Genomic DNA, 24,573 nt, shown 5'->3' with positions numbered 1-24,573 from the left:
TCTAAGCTATTAGTAGAGATGAGGAGGATATGGCCACTTCACTTAGATAAGAAAGGAATTGTCAATTAGAATTCTTCTAGTAAGATGGAAGTTACCTGGGCCTTAATAATTGCGCTTTAATGCCCAAGAATAGTCATCTATTTTGATGATGCATTTTAAGAATCCTTGGGTCTTGTTATCTACTATATTGCTATGCTCTAAGAATTGGAGAACATTTCATTTATAGCTGAACCCTCCTATTTGAAGAATAAGGAATGATTTTATATTTCCATGTGTACACATGACTTATTATTCTTATCTTTAAAATGCTCTTTCACTTATTCATTTAGGAATCACTTTAGTCACCCATAGCAAATTAAATATCAAACTTGATTCTTCATTCTCTTTTACAACCAATATCTGATGAATCATCCTGCTTCATCAATTCTATTAGCCCATTTCTTGCTGCCATCTCCTTCTCTCCACATACCCATCCACTGCCCTTATTCAGGCCTTCATTATCTCTTGTGTAGACAATAAATGATCTTCCTAATTGGTCTATCATTACCACAGACAAAAAAAACCCCAGATATTCCTGAAGTATAGGTTTAATCATCTCACTATCCTCACCAAGAAGTTTCAGTGACTCCCTTTGACTCTAGGATAAAATACAAATATCTATTTTTGGCATATGAATCTCTTTTTACAACCTGGATCCAACTTGTCTTTCTAGATTGATTTCACATTGGTGACATATATTAACTTCTCATAGGCTAACTTATTATATCCCTTAACTTCCAGGTTTTATACTTCTGTACAACCTATTCTCCACATCTGTTCTCCTTCCCTTAAAGACTTAGGCCAAGTGCTTCCTCTTACCTAAGGCCCTTTTCTCATGCTTTCAGTTATTTGCTTTCCCTTTTCCCCAGTTACACACCCCTAGGAATGGAAGCTTATTGAGGACAACTATTGTTTCATTTTTTTTTCTTTGCAATCATCCTGCACCCAGAATAGTTCCTGGAAAACAATAGATACTTCATAAGTGCTTTAGATACTTAGACCTTTTTTCCAACCACACTGATTCAAAAGATTTCTGATTAATTTACTTACATTGCTCCATTTGTGTAGACTGTATCACTTCCCTCCACATATTGCACCTGAGCTGGGTAGACATGCTGTACCTGCTGCACAGTCTGTACTTGCTGTACCTGAAAAATAAATATGAGGAACATTGTGCATTGTGGATATGAATGTATATTATTAGGTCTGTTCTAATGGTTGCTGAAAGATGCAATCATATCATTAAAAATAAACCACTAGATAGTAATTTAATGTAAGTTCTTAATTCTGGATAAGGCAGAGTATTTACATTAAGGCATATGAATTCTGTTATACATAAATGCCCACATTTTAAAATGTTTGAGTTTATAATTTTGAAGGAGTCATTAGACTTCAATCGAATAATTCTTTTAAAATGCTTATTATCACTTCAATAAACTAAAAAAAAATTTCAGATGTACATATAAAACTATATGATACATATGTACTGTTAACATTACTTAGGAAAAAAGCATTCTTGCCAGTATAACTAATTGGTAAATAATATGAAAGTTTTTATTTCAATTGATGGTATTCACAGCTGTTAATCAGCATCAGCAGTGAAAAGAAATCACACAATGATCACACAAACCTATAATGATTTAAAATTATTGATTTTATAAATTAGAGTGTTATTTTTGACAGATGACCATGAAGTATCTACAGATAACCACAGTTCAATCTGTGCTACCTTGACTACAATCTCCAAGGGTACTGGATGATTAAGAAAAACCTTTAGTTAGCCACCATCGGAACTGTGAGCACTGTAAGTTATATTACAAGAGATAGTTTGATGAAAATAATATTAACCTCATAGAGTTATATAAAGGAAAACATGAAATGCTCTAACAATTCTCAGGTCCCACTTAGACTGCATAAACTATGCAGATTAACTTAATTAGCATAAGAGCCCAATGGTACTAGCAAAGTTGAAAAAAACTGAAGGTTGTACAGATCATCATTAAACCAAAGACTTCTCTCCTTCACTGACAAGTATTTATGAGCCCACATAGAGTTTTGTAGCACTTTCCTCAAAATTAACAGCTCCAGACTTTTAAGTAACAAAAACATTTTTGTACAAATGAAAAGAAACAGATCACCAAAAGACTTTTTATATAAATCCTTTGTTATATTAGAAAAACATCGTCACAGATTGCATAAAGAATCAGACAAGATCAGACAACGAGTTCACTGTTTGACTTCATACATATACGAAAATAAGCTTGTTGGAGGACGTCTTTTTAAAATTTGTGTATTTTTCTCTATTAAGTCAAATGGTTCTTGTAATCAATGAACAATTAGGAGTGAGATCTAATAGATCCTATACCTCTCAGTAACAATTCCTCCATAGGTGATGATAACATAGTCTGTCATACTGATGTCATTTTAAAATTTTTCTATAAAGAGTATATCATATTGCTAAATATTGCTTTATTTATTTAAAAAGTTATCTTTAAATCTGTTGGAAGCTCTTGAATCTGATTAAACAAATATATATATTTGTTTTTAAAACAAAAAAGATAAGCTGTAGCTCAGATATTGATGTACTTTTCTGCAACATAAGGATTTCTTCCTTAATGAATACTAAATATGCTTTAGCTATAAAATGAAAACTTCTTTGCACAAAATTAATGCAGTTAAAACAAGAAAAAAAGTTAATGAAGAAAAACATCTTTGCAGAAAATTTCTCTGATGATATTATATAGAAGATACAGAAGGAACTAATATAAATATTTGAAAACAAAAGCCATTTTACAAAAGATAAGTAGTCAAATAACAAGTAGGAAGTTTTTGGAAAAAAATTCCATAAGCTGGCAATAACCTTATAAAAATATTCCAAATCACTGATAACAAGAGAAATATAAATTAAAATATCCTCCATACTCAATAGATTGGCAAAGATTTCAAAAAAGAAAAAAGACATTTATGAAAAAGACTGTAGGCACACCAAGGTATTTTTTTCAGGATAGAAATTTGGAACCACATTCCCCCAAATCACTAACTTGTGTATATCCTTTGTTTCAGTGACAGTTTTGCTAGACATACCATGTCCCTCCCCCACAGGGTGAAATACAGAGGGAAAGGACTGACAAAAATAATGTCTGTAGCAAAGGACTGAAAATAAAGTGAGTGAATATTCATCAGTTGGGGAATAGCTGGACAAATTATTATTTATTATCAGTATATGTTTGATTTGTATATTTTCCATACTTATAGACTTGGAACCATATAAATATTCTTAGGCAAAAAGGGTCACAAGTGGAAAAAAATTTAAGAAGTATTTTTTAGTGTATAAAGAATTAGTCTCTGAGTTCAGGATGACAAGTTCAAGTGTTGCTTGGACACCTCCTAGCCATTTGATCTCAAGCAAGTCACTTAACCTTTCAATGGCCTCAGACATTATCTAAAACTAAATTGCAAAGAAATTGTTGGACTGCACTGATAAATGGATTTTCTTCATTTGGGAGTCCTCTATACTTCCAAAATCACAATATATTTTTGTGGGGAAGAAGTGTCTAAATTACTTGGCTGAGCACCTGAAATTCCCTTTTTCTTATTTAGTTCCATTTGAAGAGTCAGTGTGATCACTTCACTCCAGTTAGGTCAGCCTTATTATTCCTCATATTTATACTTGCTTATTTTTTATTCTTGGTGTTCTATTCCTTCCTAAGGGTCCCTTCTGCCTAAATATACCAGTATATATCCAATATTTTAGTCAGGGCCGGAGAATTACTTCCTCCAAATGTATTCTGAGATTGACTAACTGCGGTGGAACCAATAATCACATGAAAAAAAAATGCTCTCAATCACTATTGATTAGAGAAAAACAAATTGAAATAATTCTGATATATCACCTCACACCTATCAGATTGACTAACATGACAGAAAAGGAAAATGACAAATGCTGGAGGCAATGTGTAAAAATTGAGCCACTAATGCACTAATCTTGGATCTGGGAAGAGAAGTCCAGAGAAGAATTGGAATTATGCCATAGGATTATACAATTTTGTATATATTTTGACCAAACAATACCACTATTGGGTCTATATCTCACAAAGATCAAAGAAAAGGGGTACTTTTTTGTATCAAAAAAGTATTTATAGTATCTTGTTTTGTGATGGGACAGAATTGAAAAATGAGGGGATACTCATCAACTGAGGAATGTCTGAACAAGCTGTGGTATATAATTATGATAGAATACTATTGTGTTATAAGAAATGATCAGAATGGCATCAGAAAAACATGGAAAGACTTAGATGAACTGATTCAAAATGAAGTAAGCAAAACTAGAAGAACATTGTACATAGTAATAGTCCTATTACAAGAATGATCAACTGTGGAAGAGTTTAACTATAAATAGCTAATAGTTATGAAGTAGTTAATGAAAACGGTATTGATATATGTTTCTCTGGTATTATTTTTCTGTAATGTATCCAGAAAATCATTAACTATATGAACTTTGCAACAATGTTTTTCTTTTTATCATAGATTAGCTTATTCCCTTTGCTTCAGTTCTATTTAAAACAACAACAACAACAATTTTGTCATAAAGAGAAAAAAAGGGGGGGCCAGCTAGGTGATGCAGTGGATAGAGTACCAGCCCTGAACTCAGGAGAACCTGAGTTCAAATCTGGCCTCAGACATAAAAAGACATAAAGACAACATTGCAAAACAATTTTAAAGGACCCATGAGGAAAAATGCTTTCCACCTTCAGAGATAGAATCTCTGAATCAGATTGATGAATACTTTTAAAATTCTTTTTTCTTTTTCTAGTTTATCTGTGTTTTCTTTTGCAACATGGCTAGTATAGAAATATGTTTTTCATGACTGAATGTATAAATAATATTAAAGTGCTTGATTTCTCAGGGAAGAAGGCAGATAAAGAGTTTGGAATTAAAATTTTTAAATGATTGTTAAAATTGGAAAATACTTAATGATATAAAAATATATTTTAAAAACTCTTATTTATTTTTCCATCTTAAAATGATCTCTCTTTTGCTTTAATATTTACTCTGCTCATTAATGCACATTCTACTCCACTGCCATGAACATACTTCAATGTTCTCCAGCAGTTTCATGTATATGAATTGAGCAAAATGTTTCCCTGATCAACTACTAAAAAACAACAAACATTTATTATATTTTCAGTAAGTGCTAAAGATTGTCCATGTACTTAGGATTCAAAGAAAAAAGTAAATCAATTCCTGTCCTCAAGGAGTTCACATTTTAATGGGAGAAACAACTATATACAACATGTGTAGTTACAGAATATAACCAGAATGATTAAAAATAATTTAGGGAAAGAGAACATTATTCCCCATAGAAAGGGGCAACTGAATTGAGTTTTAAAAGAAATTAAGGGTATCATTAGGCAGTATGAAGAAGAATTTTCAGCCTGGGTATAGCCAATATAAAGCCTTAGCAATGGAAGATGGGATATTATCTTAGAGGAACAAAAAACTTGCCAGGATAGAGAGGTTATAGAATCAGGAAGGAAAAAAGATAAGGCTTTGAAAGGCTTTAAAAAGCTGGAGGAATCAGTCTTAGAAATAAATAGGAAGCCACTGGATATTGTTGAGGCAAAGAATGAAATGTAAGACCTAAAGCATTACTACCATCTATTTAAGTACAAGATAGAGTAGGAAGGGAGGAAGACCAAAAAGAAAAGTACTCCAGCAATCCAAGTGAGAGATCCTAAAGATCTGAGTCAGAATAGTGGCCATGAGAATGGAGAAAAGGTTACAGAAAAGTACAGGATACAATGTGAAAACAGAATCAGCAAGATTTAGCAATAGATTGAATATGTGAGGACAATGATGGTAGAAGATAGGAGATGATACTAAGATTGTGAATTTGAGAAAATGGAAGAAAAATGGTGTCCTCAATGGAAATGGAGAAATTCAGATAATGAGTTCAGTTTCTTATATTCTAAATTTGAGATGCCTCTAAGAAATCCAGTTCAAAATATAAAATAGGTTGTAGGTAATGTGGTATTCAGGAAAGAGGCCAGAAATGGATATATAGATCTAGGAGTCATATGCATTGATATGATAACTGAATAACTGGGAGCTTAGATCACTAAATGAGAAAGTACCAAAGGTAGAAGAGAAGAGGACCCATGATGGAGTCTTTGAGGACATCCACAGTTAGGGGACATAACAGGAATAATGATCCATCAAAGGAGAGCAAATAAAGAGTGATACATAGGTAGAGAAATCAAAAGAGAGAACACTGTCATAAAAACTCAGAGAGTAAAGAAGATACAGTAAGTCAACAGAGCCAATGCTCCAGAGAAAACAAGAAGGATGAGGATTGAGAAGACCTTATTAGCTACCAAATTTAAGAGATCATTGGTAACTTTGGGAAGAGCTGCTTCAGTTGAATGATGAAATTGGAAGCCATATTTCAGAGCACTTAGAAGAAAGAAACACACAAATCATAGACAACAGGTATACTGGGTTTTTCTGAAAGGAATTTGACTGAAAAAAAGGAGAAGAAATAAAGGTTGACATAATTCCTTGAGGGATTGGACCAAATAGTCTAATTCACATTATATCTCATGTGAAAATCCCCCTGAACTTTCCCCAAGAGTTAGCTGAAAATATAATAGATAAATGGTTGCTGAAAAGAATAAAAAGAAACTCTGACAAGACACCTTGCTGCACTGACAAAATCTTAACTAAATCTCTGTAGATTACCAATATATACTTCTGTCCTTCAAGCAGTGAGGTTTTGATCTGTACTGCATATATGAGACAATTTTTGAAGTATACTAGATGAAGAGAAGGTAGCATAGGTTGCCCAGGGAGGAACTATAATGGGAACAATACAAGGAATTTAAAGAACACTTATAATTTTCATACTTCAGCCTAATTAGCAGGGAAAGGGAAAGATGGAAATACAAAGATTACAAGCCTAAAAATACAAAAGCCAAATATTTTCTAAAGAAATTTAGGTTTATTGTTATCAAGTACATATAACTTTGGTAAGATTTGAAATAATAACTAATGGAGAGACATTGTCTAGTATGATTTCTTTGGAAGAGAGAGGGAAAAGGAGAGGGAGAGGAAGAGAGGGAAGGAAGGAAAGATTTGTTTTGCCTCCCCAAAATGATGCTTAATTTCCAGAGGGCTGGAGATGATTTTTATTTTGTGTCCTCAAAGTTTCTGGAACATGCATGAACATTCAATAATATATTCACTGAATGAATTAATTATAGCTTATAATTGTACACAAATAAGAGATTTTTTTTTTTAACAGAGAAAGAGAAGTCATCTAAAGTGTTCATTATGCCTAGAGTGACTCCGGGTTTTATATCTGATGATAAACTCAACTCATTTTCCAAAATTACAAATGTTGATTTGACTAGAAATGAAGTTTCAAATGTGCTTTTATGAATCAACAAAGGCCAATGGTGTAATTATAAAGCAACATTCCATTTTATTTCATCTGTACTTGCAGGCAAATCATTTTGCTATGATTCAAAATTGTTCATATATCATTAGCTGATGTTCTCATGTTAATTATTCTTTGTTGCATATATATTCTAGACAAATATTTATTCCCTGATCATGTGATATAAGTCATTCTATATTTTGCTTATTTGTATATTAGCATCATTAATGTTGAAGATGGCATTTCTAAAAAGCCACCATATAGCCACTTCACTACACTTACCTACAACATCACCAGTTTGAACCTTTAGATCCATATCCATGTCCTCTTTTTAAGGAAACTATTTCCTGTAAACTTATAGAAACTATAAGCTATAGACCATTACTTCCAACTTAACTTAATCATTTAAGGAAGTGCAATAACATGGTTAGATAAAATCTAATCTTCAAAATCTATTTTGATTATGAACATTAACTTTTCTACCAACCAAACTTTTTAGAAGATCTGCAAACAAGTGAGAGAACTGAACAAGCTTAATTTTTCTTTTTTTTAAAACCTCTTCTTTCTCTGCTTGGAAATTTTTAAAAAAATAAATATAAAAAGGAAAAAGCAGGAAAAGTACTTAGGAGATATGATTCTCTATGCAATTAACCACTCAAAGAAAAACAGGACTACACATGTCAAGAAAAAATCCAACTTGATCTACTTTGCCTAAGGTCAGTCACTCAATGTATCAAAGATATTGTCAGAGATAAAGTCTGTCCTTGGTAAGTCTCAGTTCTATTAGCTATGCATTTATTTTCATTGCCAAATGAAAAGGGAGATTCTATCCCATTAGAAATGTGTATAATAATATATTACCCAGGACCCTAGAATCTCAGATTTGGTATTGATCTTAGCAGGGCACCTAGTCCAATGTTTACCTTAACTAGATTTCTTCCCACCTCTACCCCACCAACAGTTTTCCTGATGAGTCATTATTACATACCTGATAACAAATTAATAAAACACTTGTTCTTGGCCTTATTAATATATATTTTAAAACAGTGGGAGTACTCCTAATTGCATTCAAAGCTAGTGTTACAAACAATAGTGCTTGTTTTGTGTAAGTTTAAGTAAATTCTTATTATTTATACAAGGAACGCATAACAAATTAAATTATGTATTAGAGTGAAACAACATTTTTACAGAAAGGATTCATATACTTAAAGAACTAATATATTCATCACATTATTTTGGATGTTTTTTAAGGGAAAATAACATGAATAACACATTTCAAAATAGAAATAATCTTTAATAGTAAATGAAATCATTTATAATTATTCAGCTAATTTCTCAGGTAAAAACAATTCTCTTCCCTTTGTGAAGATTTCTTTATTATGTAAAGGCTTTTACTGTCTATCTTTGTGGTATATAGAGTATTCTGATTAGTTGTTTGGTTGATGCCAAGTGCCTTTTTTTTTAATTGCATTATTGAAAATTATCCAAAAATGTATCTGAGAGAATTTTAATGACCAAAAAGATTTAAGAGCTCTTTAGGGCTTAATAGTATTATCGTAGCAGCATAAATTTAGAGGTAGAAGGGATTTTTAAGATGTCCAAACACTTGATAGATAAGGGATCTGGAGATTCTCATGATAAAGAGATTTGTTTAAGGTCACAAAAGCATTAAGTGACAGGCCACATAAAGAAACTGGTATTGGAATCCAAGACTTCTGGGCAACAAAGCATCACTTTTTTTTTTTTTTTTTTTAAACTACAGTGTGCCCTTTATGCTTCTCTGGGCCAATGAAACTTATTACTTACACTGATCTAATCAATAATATATAATATGGGCAACTGTATTTTTATAAGCTCAAAGCTAAAAATGAATAGCGTGTAATAACAAAATGAATAAGTCCTATTATTACTACAGACAGATCTAAAGACATTAATTGGTTCTATAAAAAATAACGTTATTGTACACTGGGCAATTAGTTGCATGAGAACAATATTATAAATGATAAATGATAGCACAAAATGAGTTTTGCAACTTTAAACTGAGGTCTGACTGTATCAGTGATATTATTGAAAAATGATGATTGGGGCATTTATTATTAGTGTTATATTATATTTATTATAGGATTACTATTATAGGATAGCTCAAATGACATTTAAGTATTATATTCTGCAATGATCAACTATGAAAGACTTGGTTCTTCTAAGTGGTTAATGATCCAAAGCAACCCCAATAGACTTTGGACAGAAAATACCATTTGTATCCAGAAAAAGAACTATGTAGATTAAATGTAAATCAATGTATACTATGTTCACTTTTTTTTCTGTTTTTTTTTTTTCTCTCCGTGGTTTTTCCCTTTTTGCTCTGATTTTTCTCATCCAACATGATTCATAAAGCAATCTGTATTAAAAAGAAATGTTTTTTAAAAAATGTATAATATTCTACTCAGTAATTTCTGGGGATTAAAATACTAAAGCACTGGGCATTCTGGCCCAATACCTGGGAAGGACTAAGACCTGATAACCCAAAATTCCAGAGTATAACCAAGAAATTGAGAATTGGATTTATCTAGCACCAAACATGGGTTCTTACAGTGAATAACTATCAAGGTGACAGGAATTAGTTCAGTAAATAGTCTAAACTATATCAATTTAGATTATATTTCTTATCTTCTATACACAATGAGAATATATACTTTTTTTTTTAATAGTAGTAATAGAATGTGTGATCATAGGATCTAGAGCAAATGGGGATTTTTAAGAGATCATTCTAACTCAACAATGTCAATTTCTTAAAGAGGAAGCTGATGTATGGTGAGATGGAATATTGCTAGGGACAGAGTTCTTGTATAATTAGATTAAGTATGGTGTTAACCTTACTGTATGTGCCAGTCTATTCATGCTCTTTTAATCCTAAAATCCCGTTATAACACTTTCAAAATGGTTGATTGTGGGTTTGAGAGGTAATTTTTTGAAGATGTTAGAATTAAGCTATCCAGTAATATGAGTATTAAATACAGAATTTAGTTTCAAAAGTACAGTAATCTAATTGAACCAATTAGATAGACTTCTGAAGTAAGTTGTGATGTTAATGAAGAAGTCATTAACAAAGTACCCACTATGAATAGATTTACATTTCTACATATGCTTTCAAGATGAAATGAAACACACAATCAAGATCATTATCCATGAATCCACTCATTAATTATCTAAATTTTCTTTAGTTGAATTAGCTGGAAGAGATAATTTTAAAGGTGTATAGCTAATAAGAACAAATTTTTAATTAAATTTGATTTATCGCCTACATTTTAAAAATAACTCATTTTACTAATTGAGCTTGGGCAATGGGTCAAAATTTTTGTCTTAATAGGTTGGCAAATGTTCAATGGAAGGTGTACATGAGCAGGATATAAAAGATCCAAGTTTTATCTGGCTGATCTCAGTGGTATTAGCACCATGTGAATATGTTTTCAGGATATTCTCATCTGGAATGAAAAGGTAGGCAGCATTTATGCCCACCTCCTGTGCACTGTTTAAGGATTTTATCAAAAGTCTTTCCACTTGATTGCTTCCCTCACCCCATATACACTCAAGAATTTCCATCCTAACACTGTCATCTTTCCTATCCAAATTAAAAAAATTTAAAGATCCTGGGGAAGTTAAAAAGGTTTCTCTTTTTGCCTAACACAACATATAGTAGTTTTCCAGTAAAACATTCCATTTGCTGGAAGTATAGAATATCTGTCAACAAAGACAATATAAAAGCAGCAAATATTTTAAAGTTAGTTAAGTGCTTTAGAAGAGCTTGGGTTTTGAAAAACTATATAGAATAAGAATAACCATACTGGAGCTGCCTTTTTTATATAAAACAATTTGAAGAAGAAATCAGAACCAAAACACACTAATTATGGTCACATAAAGGAAAAAATATAAATACAGAGGGCTAAATAGATTACAAAAATTAAAAGACAGACACAGAGGAAATAATATGTTAAGATGATTTTATGCCTCAAAATTTCCTTATTCAAAAGTAAATCATTATAAAGCATGCTTGTGTTTTTTAAATAAAAAAGAATAAATCTTTAAAATACTTATATAAATTGTGTAAAATGACAAACAATTTTGAATTGCCCATCTTGTTAGAAGGAAGTATTGTTATTTCTTTTTGGTCTTTATATTCATTAAAATATAACGTGTTATAAGATAGAGTACACCTGTTAATCTTTAATATTCAGGAATGAAATTATTCTTGCTTTGACACCAATTTAGAGGAATAAAAACAGATTTATAGTTTTATTTCTTTTTTTTTTCCTTCTCTCTTTTTTTTTTTATTTTGTGTATTTTGTATATTTGCTGAAGGTATTCAGCATCATTATCAAAGCATTACATTTAGCAATAAGAATAATGAAGTCACCCATCTTCATATGTGCATGTATGTGTACACACAGCTTTTTTTTTTTTTATATATAGCCTTTTATTTACAGGATATATGCATGGGTAACTTTACAGCATTAACAATTGCCAAACCTCTTGTTCCAATTTTTCACCTCTTACCCCCCACTCCCTCCCCCAGACGGCAGGATGACCAGTAGATGTTAAGTACATTAAAATATAAATTAGATACACAATAAGTATACATGACCAAAATGTTATTTTGCTGTACAAAAAGAATCAGACTCTGAAATCTTGTACAATTAGCTTGTGAAGGAAATAAAAAATGCAGGTGGGCATAAATATAGGGATTGGGAATTCAATGTAATGGTTTTTAGTCATCTCCCAGAATTCTTTCTCTGGGCATAGCTGGTTCAGTTCATTACTGCTCCATTGGAAATGATTTGGTTGATCTCATTGCTGAGGATGGCCAGGTCCATCAGAACTGGTCATCATATAGTATTGTTGTTGAAGTATATAATGATCTCCTGGTCCTGCTCATTTCACTCAGCATCAGTTCGTGTAAGTCTCTCCAGGCCTTTCTGAAATCATCCTGTTGGTCATTTCTTACAGAACAGTAATATTCCATAATATTCATATACCACAATTTATTCAGCCATTCTCCAACTGATGGACATCCATTCAGTTTCCAGTTTCTAGCTACTACAAAAAGGGCTGCCACAAACATTCGTGCACATACAGGTCCCTTTCCCTTCTTTAAAATCTCTTTGGGATATAATCCCAGTAGTAACACTGCTGGATCAAAGGGCTATGCACAGTTTGATAACTTTTTGAGCATAGTTCCAAACTACTCTCCATATGGTTTTATTTCAATATCCAATCAAAGTACTATCCTGAGAAGAACTTAATTGAGGGATTTGGGTGAGAAGATTTAAAAGAAATCCAAATTAAAGCTACTTGGAGTAATTGAGATACAAGAACACTGAGTCATTTTAAAGAGAATTCTGAAAGTGAGAAATTAAGTTTGGAGATGGAAACTACCAAAAAATCAGATTAGAAAGAGAAAAAATAGACTAGAAAAGATGATATTTGATAATGATAAGGTATACATCTGTACAGATCACAGCTAATACATTAATAAAAAAAAGGAGTTTTGAGGGGGGAAAAAGATGATTACAGGCAAACATATTTGAATTACAGGTTATTGAAAAGTTTTTAATATTTTTAAAAATCTAGTTTTCTATATTAGCATATAGTCACATTATCTCAAATATCCATTTTCTAAGAAATTTAAATTGAGAATTACAAGAAGCTTTCAATATTAGTATAGTCATATTATCTCAAATATCCATTTTCTAAGAAATTTAAATTGAATAGTACAAGTGATAGACCTGAAAATGAAATGAAATTCAGTCATATAGCTTTGGCAAATGGTCTTAATAAAATTAAAAACAAAAAGTTAATTTCTTTAAATTGATCTTTTGTCAAGTCTCCACAAGTTTTGTCACAGAAGAACTGCTTACTAATATAGTTACAAGCTTCTCCCACATAAATAGAGCAAGTCACCTGTATGATATGATCTTGAAGGCTAATGACAAAATCCTCATGTCAAAAATAAATCTCCTAGTTCCTCAGTAGACATTAAACTTTTTCAGGTAGGAACTGTGTCATTTTTGTCCTTATATCTCTAGTTCTTAGTACAGTACCTTGCAATCTGTAGGCAATCTGAACACAGTAGGCTTGTTTAATTTGTGAAATTCTTAGTTTTGTTCAGCACAACAAATTCATTTCAACTAACCCTTAATTAGGCAAATGCTTCCAATAGGAGTAAAATATTATGTTCTTATTTAGTGGGAATGGGCTTTTTCTTTCAGAGATAGTTGTGGTCAGAGAACTGAAGGGATGTTGTTTTGATAGGAAACTGCAAAGGCTGAAAAAGAAGCATTTAGTATTTCTGCCTTTCTGCATTTGATTTTGAGGTTTTTAATGCCTTACTACATGGCCAATGTTTGTGTAGATACCATGTATTGCTGAGAAAAAGTTGTATTCCTTTCTGTCTCTATTTAATTTTTCCAGAGGTCTATCATATTTAGATTTTCTATGATCCTATTAACCACCTTGGTTTCTTTTTTATTTTGTGGTTAGATTTGTCTGAATCTGAGAGGGGAAGTTTGAGGTCCCTCACTAATATAATTTTGCTATTTCTTCTTGTAACTGGCTTAATCTATTCTTTGGGAATTTGTATGCTCTACCATTTGATGCATATATATTTACTACCATTACTATTTTCATTTATAGTACCCTTTATCAAGATGTACTTTTCCTCATTATATCTTTCAATAACATCTATTTTTACTTTTGCTTCATCTGAGATCAGAATTGCTACCCCCTGCTTTTTTTTACTTCAACTGAAGCATAATAAATTGTTCCAGTTTTTTTTACCTTTACTCTGTGTCTCTCTGTGTCAAATGTGTTTCGTGTAAATAACATATTGTAAGATTCTGTTTTTAATTCACTCTATTTGCTTCTGTTTTATGGGAGAGTTCATCCTATTCACATTCATAATTATGATTATCAGCTCTGTATTTCCCTCCATCCTATTTTCTCCCCTGCTTACAGTTTTGTTCTCTCTTTGCACCCTGTAGTCAGTAGTGTTTTTCTTTTATCCACCCCAGCCACTACTTTATTTTCTATCATCCACCCCCCTTACCACCCTTTTCTTGCCTTTTTTTTTTCCTTAGGGTTTCTACCCTCCCTTCTATCCAGCCCTTCCCCCTTTTATTTCCTCTTTCTCCACCTACTTTTTTATAGGGTTAGAGAAATATCTATACCCAACTGAATGATTAAGTTATTCCCTCTTACAGTCAAAACTGATAAGTTCAAGCTTCAGACAATTCCCATCCCCCGCCTTCTTTCCCTCAATTATAATGGGTCTTTTGTGCCTCTTCATGTTATCTAAGTTGTCCCATTATACCTCTCCCTTTCATCTTCTTCCAATACAGTCCTTTTCCTTCCACTTGATGTCTTTTTCTTTGATATCATCACATCAGAGTCTATATGTCCCATTCTGTCTGCCCCAGTGACAGACAAAATTTTCAAGAATTACAGATATTGTTTTCTCTACCGAGGGTTGTAAACAGTTTAACCTTTAAATAAAATATATTTTTCTCCTATTTACCTTTCTATGCTTCTCTTGAATCCTGTGTTTGTAGATAAATTGTTCTGTTTAGTTCTGGTTTTGTTGATAGAAATCATTGAAAGTCTCTTACTTCATTGAAGTTCTATGGTCTCCCCTGAAGACAAAGCTCAGTCTCACTGGATAGTGAGACTTGGTAGTAACCCCAGGTCCTTTGCCTTCCAGAATATATTCCAGAATCTCCTTTCCTTTATAGTAGAAGCTGCCAGATCCCATGTAATCCTGACTGTTGCTCCTTGGTATTTGGATTGTTTTTGTCTGGCAACTTGCAGTCATTTTTCTTTGAGATCATAGTTCTGGAATTTCACAGCAGTGTTTCTTGTGGTTTTATTTGTGGTAGCTCTTTCTGAAGGCAACTGATGAATTCTTTCATGAGTATTTCCTTCTCTGTTTCTAGAATATTGAGGCAGTTTTCCTTGATGACATCTTGAAGAATGCTATCCAGGATTGTTTTTTGGTCATGGCCTTCGGGTAGACCAATAATTTTTAAATTGCCCCTTCTGGATCTATTTTCCAGGTTGGCTGTTTTTCTAATGAGCTATTTCACATTTTCTTCCATTTTTTCATTATTTTTAGTTTGTTTGACCGATTCTTCGTGTCTCAATGAGTCATTAGTTTCCATTTACTCTGTTCTAGTTTTTAATGGGTGATTTTCTTCAGTTAGCTTTTCTTTTTTTCCATTTGGCTAGATCTATTTTTGAAGGTATTTTCTTCAGTGTTTTGTTTTGCATGTGACCAATTGTATTTTTTAAGGAATTCCTTTCTTTTTCCAAGCTTTTTGACTCTCTTTTGATTATGTCTCATTTCTTTTTTCTTTTATCTTTCTTATTTGCCTTTTAAAGTCTTTATGAACACTTCCAAAAAGGCTCTTTGGGCTTGAGACCAATTCATATCATTCTTTGAGATTTCCTTAGTGGACATTTTGTCTTTTTTTTTTTTTTAACTTTTATGGTTAAGCTCTCCTCTAGGGGGGGAGTTCTTGGAGGTGCTTTCCTTGTTTCCTGTGTTTGTTGTGCAGCTCTTGGCTTTGAGCACAGAGGCCCCTTGTGTTTACAGGGGGGTGGAGAGGAAAAGATTTTGCCTGCTCTTTTCAGAAAACAGCCTGGTTTTCCAGAGTTTGCCTTCTGAACTGGGACTAGAGGCTGGCCCACTGATCTGATCCTCTACTAAGCTAGGACTGAGGGTCTTAGTTGCTGATTTGCTGTGATTAAGATCCTTTCACCAGCTTTCCCAGAATCTGCTTGAACTGGGCTACACACTCTTTTCACCCTTATAAGATTGACCTTTCTTGAAGTTTTTCCAATCTATCTTGAACTGGACTTAAATCATTCTGATTTAATCATTCTGCTTCGTTTCATGTGGTTTTTTTGAGGGAAATGGGGAGAGATCAAGCAGTTTCCTGACTTCACTCTGCCATCTTGGCTCTACCTTGGCTCTACCATAGAAGATTTTATAATCTTAATATGGATGATTGTGCTCCCAGGAGAAAGGTGCTACCAATAAAAAGTATAATCTCTTTTGAGGTATCCACATTACTTTAGATGAAATTATTGTCCAAATAAGTAATCTCATTTTTTTATGAGATGCAAAGGATTTCTTGAAGATTCCACATTCACATAGCTGGTTGAGAATTCCAATCATTAACCAAACAATTAGCCAAAACAATGATTCATATTCTTACTAGCTATGTGACTTTGGGCCACATAATTTAGGTATTTTTACTTCACTTAAAGCTGCTTACCATAATTTCCTCAACTGTAAAATGCAGCTAGTAATAATACATACCTCATAGGATTGTTGTGAGGATCAAATAAGATAAATCTGTTAAATGCTTAGTATAGTTCCTGGAACTGTAGTTACTTAATGATAATTTCCTTTCCTCCTTAGAATTCACCATTAGTAGAGCAAACACCAATTATGTACATTGATTCATGTATGTGTAAATTTATAAATTTATAAACTTGATGTTTATATGTATGTACATGATTATATAGACATATGTAAGCAATAAATGTATATACATATATATATTCATATATATGCACATATAAACATGGTATAGGTATATAGTGTACCTGGTAATAAAAATAAAATAAAAATGGAGTTCATCTTTGTTCCTATTACCTACATAAATAACACATTTAATTCAGAATGTAATTGTTAAATGAGTTTCAACATATTACATGCTTCAATGGCTATGTAAAATTTTAAAACCTTTTTATCTTTTTTTCCCCAAAGAGAAGATGTTAGTTTGCTGTATTTCTTCCAGTGTCACTTCATTCAAATGTTGGAGTGAGTTTGATATAATTATGTAAGGACACAAATGTACATTTATCTATCCTATCCCTCAAATGTGGCTGTTTTTTTGTTTTTGTTGTTACTAAAAATAGGTCATTTTAAAAAGTAGAGATAAAAACAATAGGTCATTTAAAAAGTAGAGATAAAAACAAAAGTACAAGTACTGTCAATGTAATGAGAACAAAATGACCAAATTCCTCTTTTAAATGGAAAAATACTAAATTAAGATTCTCTCTTTCCTTTAAAGCTTTATATATATTACTCTGGGAGGAAATATAACTCATTGCTATTGCAGATGCATTCCTAGAATATAAAAGATTCCTTTTTAAGTGAATAAAAAAGTAAAATCTGTAGTGCTTTTTTTATTTTAAAAAAATAAATCATTTTGAATTATAAAAATATTTTCTGAAAATAACCTAAAGCCAAATAATTTTAACACATACAAAATAATATATTCCGTTAAATTTTCTTGATTAGCACTGCTAATTCCTAGTATTTAATTTTATATTGTATTTATATCAAGGCAAAATACTTAAGATTAATTTACACCATTTCCACTTACATAATTCTGCAATATATTATTTCCATATCTCTAAAATATAGTACAATAACCATCAAATAACTGATCTAGCTATATTATGATTTTGAGAATAATTTATAAAAGATTAATATAGATAAACTTGTTTAAATTACTATCTCAATTATCATATATGATATATGATGAACAAACTGAATTTTTATATATGTAGTAATATAAAATTTATCATTTTGATAATAATTATTCATCTGAAAACAGTAGTTGTAGAAATTATCTTCTACTCTTAATATAAAGGAAGACACTCGGAGGAAGTCTAACAGAGAGCAGAAAAAAAAGGGGGGGGGGAAGGCTAAATAGTTGGAAAATGGTCAGATAAGAGAAGATAAAAAGAACCAGGGTCCCAACAGAAAGCCAGGGGGGAAATTGGAAGTAATATTTTATGGATGGTGACCATGTGTTTTTCATTTACAAATCCAACATTCTATCTCCCTTTTACCAGAAGTGATATCTATATATTCTAAAAATATTTCTGTAGGTTTCTAAAATCTATTTATCATGTGCTTTGACAATGTCTATCCATTCTTTTTTCCTTGTCATGAAGGTGTTAATCACTCCAAAGCTGCTATAGGATGAAAAGACTTGTGTTTTGTTATTATTGTATGGATTTTTATTAGGATTCTTTCTAGTGTGGGGTATTGAAATAACTAGCAGAAAGAATTACTAAAACAATGTTAGATGGTCTTTGAAAATTTATAGAGAATAGAAAAGATTTTTGCAGGGCTAGACAAGGGCAATGTATTGGTTTTTTAAAAAAATGAGATACAAAAGAAATCTAAAATATATAGCAAGGTAAGTTTCACTTTTAATTCCTGACAAAATTCTAGAATGCATTATTGAAACTATGGTTTGTAAACATTTAGAAAAGAAAGCAGTGAATATATAAAGTCAGTATAGTTTTAAGAGTAAGTCATGTCAGACTATCCTTGCATACTTTTCTAGACAGAGAAAAAAACAAAGTCTCACATATTATAATATCGTATAATATGTATTATATTATTATCCATATCAAAATGGAGACATAGAAGAAGAATCTAAGAGAACTACATGGACTTGAAATAACCTGAATGATAAAGGAGTTATTTTTCTGAGAGCCCCAGGATGGGGGTTTAGGCTGGTACTGTTTAACATTCAGATGGGCAACTTGAATAAAGGCAAAACATTACATTTGCAGATGAAACAAATGTGGGAAAAGCAACTAATATATTGAATTATCTGAATCTGTTCATACTACTGACCACTGCTTTGCCAGTGCTATATTCACAGAGACAGTTGGTGATGAAATGTATAAAGCCCTAGGCCTCAAGACTTCCTGTCTCAGGCACTAGCTCTGTGACCCTGGGCAAGTCATTTAACCTCTCTCTGCCTCAGTGTCCTCTATTGTAAAATGAGGATAATAATAATGTTTACCTCCAAGGGTTGTAGTAAGGATGTTTATAAAGCATTTAGCAGAGTGCCTAGCACATAATAAGTATTAAACATTTCTTTTCCTTTTTCCTTTCCTCTCCTTTCATTTTTTCCTCCCTCCCTCCCTCCTCCCCTCCTTTCCTTCTTCCCTCCTTTTCTTCTTTCCTCCCTTCCTCCCTCTTTCCCTCCCTCCCCCTTCCTTCCTTCCTTCCTTCCTTCAATACTTTCTATCAATTCTATGACCCTGAGGAAGATATATTCCAGTGCTATAGTTTCTGCTTGAAGAACTCTAGTGACAGGAAACTCACTACATAGTGGCAGATCATTCCATTTTAGATTAATTTTATTTATTAGAAAGTCTACAATTAAAGCAAAACATTGTTTCACTTCAACTTCTATTTAATTCTTCTCTCTACAGTTGCTTAAAACAAGTCTAATTCCTTCTTACACATAACACCCTTCAATTATACTCAGGCATAGCTTGATCAAGTTCTTCCAGTGTTCTCTATCCTCATATTAAATATCACAAGTTACTACAACTTAGTCATATCTGAAATGAATTCAAATCTATTCATCATCTTGATCATTTTGTTCACCTTCTACTGCCTCCCCCCAACTTCTTGATCTAGGATTAAAGATATAAGCAATAGACTCATAGTAAGGGAAATGAGAAGGGTCTACATGATGGAAAGGGTAATACTTAAATATCTAGAAATGAAGGCCTGGGATAGTGGAGATGACTTCATCACAACCAGAAGGGAATTAATGATTTGGCTGAAATAGCAAGAAATGAATGACTGAAGAAGTAAATTATGAAAACTCAATAAATACCATCTTATAGTTGATTATTGAATATAATTTAATCTCCTACCCATGCAACTATTGTTGCATACTCATTTCTAATCTTCTTTAACAAAATATGGTAATCATTCTCATATAACAAATTATATTTTTATATCAAGAATACACTGATATATCACTAATATGTGAATTCTGATATCCCTGTCATGTAAGAATTTTATTGATGAACCTTACTTACAACAAGTCCCTTAATTTTTTAAAATCAGGGATAAAAAGATAAATTTTGAATTCTGCTTTAGAATGGGTAATAGAAAGGTTTTAGTGGATTCATTGAATTATGGAGGTCACAGAACACAGATGAATGAATGCTTAAGGAAGTTAATGTGATTTTTCCCCCCCTTTTTCCAGTTGAAAAGTGGGAAGTCCCTTTTGTTAGTTTTAGACATGATAAATGTGTTAGTTGGTTTTGCTGAACTGTTCTTTGTTATAAGGAAAACTTTTTTGAAAAAAGGGGCCGCTGGAAATGGCACTGTTTTAAAAAACCCAGTAAATTAAAAAAAAAAAAAAAAAAAAAGAGAGAGAAAGTAGAAAAGAACGTCAACATGAAGGATTCCCAGCAAGGTACAGACAGTGGTGTAAAAAGCAAGAATTCAAACAAAACAGAAATTGCCTAATCCTATGCTGCAATTTTATGCTATAGACAGGAATTTTTGACTTGGTTTATTCTTTACAAAATCATTTTCTTTTAAGTTTAACTCTTCCCAGGCTGAAGTACTTTTGATTCCTTGTCAAAATGGAATTTTCTGGAATGCACTAGTTAAAATACAAATGTCTCCTAGCCTTTGCAGCCCTTTAGTTAAATTTAAAATATTTATTTATGCTACAGAGTTTTTCAGTGGTCCTCTCTGTGCTTTCTAACATAACATTTTTTATAGCTTTTTTATTTACAAGTTATATGCATGGGTAATTTTACAGCACTGACCAAATTTTGTTCCAAATTTTTTTGCCAAAGTTTTTGTTCCAATTTTTCCCCTCCTTCCCTCCACCCCCCGCCCCCCTTCCCCAGATGTCAGGTTGACCAATACATGTTAAATATGTTAAAGTATAAGTTAAATGCAATATATGTATACATGTCCATACAGTTATTTTGTTGTACAAAAAGAATCGGACTTTGAAATAGTGTATAATTAGCCTATGAAGGAAATCAAAAATGCAGGCGGACAAAAATAGAGGGATTGGGAATTCTGTGTAGTGGTTCATACTCATCTCCCAGAGCTCTTTTGCTGAATGTAGCTGGTTCAATTCATTACTGCTCTACTGAAACTTATTTGGTTCATCTCATTGGTGAAGAGGGCCTTGTCCATTCGAATTGATCACCATATAGTATTGCTGTTGAAGTATATAATGATCTCCTGGTCCTACTCATTTTATTCAACATCAGTTCCTTTAAGTCTCTCCAAGCCTCTCCAAGTATTTATCCTGCTGGTCATTTCTTACAGAACAATACTATTCCATAATATTCATATACCATAATTTATTCAGTCATTCTCCAATTGATGGGCATCCACTCAGTTTCCAGTTTCTGGCCACTACAAAGAGGGCTGCCACAAACATTCTTGCACATACAAGTCTTTTACCCTTCTTTAAAATCTGTTTGGGATATAAGCCCAGTAGTAACACTGCTGGATTAAAGGGTATGCACAGTTTGATAACTTTTTAAGCATAGTTCCAAATTGCTCTCCAGAATGGCTGGATGTATTCACAATTCCACTAACAATGTATCAGTGTCCCTGTTTTCCCACATCCCCTCCTACATTCTGCATTATCTTTCTCTGTTATTCTAGCCAATCTGACAGGTGTGTAGTGGTATCTCAGAGTTGCCTTAATTTGCATTTCTCTGATTAATAATGACTTGGAGCATCTTTTCATATGGCTAAAAATAGTTTCAATTTCTTCATCTGAGATTTGTCTGTTTATATTCTTTGACCATTTATCAATTGGAGAATGGCTTGATTTTTTATAAATTAGAGTCAATTCTTTATATATTTTGGAAATGAGGCCTTTATCAGAACCTTTGACTGTAAAAATGTTTTCTCAGTTTATTGCTGCCCTTCTAATCTTGTCTGCATTAGTTTTGTTTGTACAAAAACTTTTCAATTTGATATAATCAAAATTTTCTATTTTGTGATCAATAATGATCTGTAGTTCTTCTTTGGTCATAAATTCCTTCCTCTTCCATAGGTCTGAGAGGTAAACTACCCTATGTTCCTCTAATTTATTTATAATCTCATTCTTTATGCCTAGGTCATGAACCCATTTTGACCTTATCTTGGTGTATGGTGTTAAGTGTGGGTCAATGCCTAGTTTCTGCCATACTAGTTTCCAATTTTCTCAGAAATTTTTGTCAAACAATGAGTTCTTATCCCAAAAGCTAAGGTCTTTGGGTTTGTCAAACACTAGATTACTAAAGTTATTGGCTGTTTTGTCCTTTGAACCTAACCTATTACACTGATCAACTAGTCTGTTTCTTAGCCAATACCAGATGGTTTTGGTAACCGCTGCTTTATAATATAATTTTAGATTTGGTACAGCTAGGCCACCTTCATTTGATTTTTTTTTCATTAGTTTCCTTCTCAACTCTTATTACCAAAGCTAGCATTTTTAATACAATATTGAATAGTAATGGTGATAGGTGGGCAACCTTGTTTCACTCCTGATCTTATTGGGAATGGTTGCAGTTTATTCCCATTACATATGATGCTTACTGATGGTTTTAAATAGATGCTACTAATTATTTTAAGGAAAAGTCCATTTATTCCTATACTCTCCAGTGTTTTTAATAGGAATGGATGTTGGATTTTATCAAATGCTTTTTCTGCTTCTATTGAGATGATCATAAGGTTTTTGTTAGTTTGGTTATTAATATGGCCAATTATACCGATAATTTTCCTAATATTGAACCAGTTCTGCATTCCTGGTATAAATCCTACTTGATCATGGTGTATTATTCTGGGGATGATTTTCTGTAGTCTTTTTGCTAATATTTTATTTAAGATTTTAGCATCAATATTCATTAGGGAGATTGGTCTATAATTTTCTTTTTCTGTTTTCAACCTACCTGGTTTAGGTATCAGTTACATGTCTGTGTCATAAAAGGAATTTGGTAGGACTTCTTCATTCCCTATTTTTTCAAATAGTTTATATAGAATTGGGGCTAATTGTTCTTTAAATGTTTGGTAGAATTCACATGTAAATCCATCTGGTCCTGGGGATTTTTTCTTAGGGAGTTGTTTAATTGCCTGTTCTATTTCTTTTTCTGAAATGGGACTATTCAAGCAATTTACTTCCTCCTCTGTTAATCTGGTAAGCCTATATTTTTGGAGGTAGTCATCCATTTCACTTAGGTTATCAAATTTATTGGCATAAAGTTGGGCAAAGTAACTCATTATTGTTCTAATTTCCTCTTCATTAGTGGAAAGTTCTCCCTTTTCATTTTTAAGACTAATAATTTGGTTTTCCTCTCTCCTTTTTCTAATCAGATTTACCAAAGGTTTATCTATTCTATTGGTTTTTTTCATAAAACCAATCCTTAGTTTTATTTATTAGTTCAATATTTTTTTTTTACTTTCAATATTATTAATTTCTCCTTTTAATTTTAGAATTCCAAGTTTAGTATTTGATTGGGGATTCTTAATTTGGTCTTTTTCTAACTTTTTAAGTTGCAAGCCCAATCTATTGATCTTTTCTTTCTATAATTTATTCAAATAAGTCTCTAAGGATATAAAATTTCCCCATATTACTGCTTTGGCTGCATCCCACAAATTTTGGTATGATATCTCATCGTTGTTATTATCTTGAGTGAAATTATTAATTGTGTGACGACCACACTGGCACCCAGGATACCTCAGAATCAGCCTGGAGTCAGGATAAGCAAAAGTTCATCTTTATTTTTGGTCTTAGATGCAGGATTGAACAGGATGGAAACAGATTTTCTGCGACTCCCTTCTCCTCCATCCACTGCCAAGAGTGTGTCCCTCACTTGTCTTACTCCACCCCCTAGTCCCTCCTACAATCTTCTATACACCAATCATTGAGCCAGTACAGATAGTGGAAAGGACCATTTTCCAAGCATATGCCCCTAGAGTATTGTCCAATCAGTAGTTAACCTCAAGTGCTCTGCAGTCCCAACCTCAGTCCATCAATTCAATAGGTTCAGCCCTCTACAAATTGTATCTATAATTTGCTGTTTCACCAATCATTCTTTAAGATGAGATTACTTAGTTTCCAATTACTTTGTAGGGGTCTATTTACCCCTAACTTTTTGTTGAATGTAGTTTTTATTGCATCATAATCTGAAAAGAAAGCATTTACTATTTCTACCTTCTTGCATTTAATTTTGAGGTTTTTATGTTC

General features: G+C 32.3%; 1 protein-coding gene across 7 annotated transcripts in view; it reads right to left on the bottom strand.

The window, feature by feature from the left end:
* Positions 1-24,573, bottom strand: part of RFX3 (regulatory factor X3) — a 314,889-nt gene that overhangs the window by 138,874 nt on the left and 151,442 nt on the right. For all 7 annotated transcript variants that reach the window (XR_004233321.1, XM_023497908.2, XM_031962220.1 and 4 more), the window contains one exon: positions 1,090-1,187. Coding sequence is in view for 6 of the 7 variants with exons in the window: in XM_023497908.2 (XP_023353676.1) it covers positions 1,090-1,187 (98 nt within the window). In the remaining variant the exon portion in view is untranslated. The remainder of the gene's footprint in view (positions 1-1,089; positions 1,188-24,573) is intronic.

Source organism: Sarcophilus harrisii, chromosome 1 (genome assembly GCF_902635505.1).
Source record: "Sarcophilus harrisii chromosome 1, mSarHar1.11, whole genome shotgun sequence".
In the NCBI taxonomy this organism is placed as follows: Eukaryota; Metazoa; Chordata; class Mammalia; order Dasyuromorphia; family Dasyuridae; genus Sarcophilus; species Sarcophilus harrisii.
This window is presented reverse-complemented; position numbering and strand designations above follow the sequence as displayed.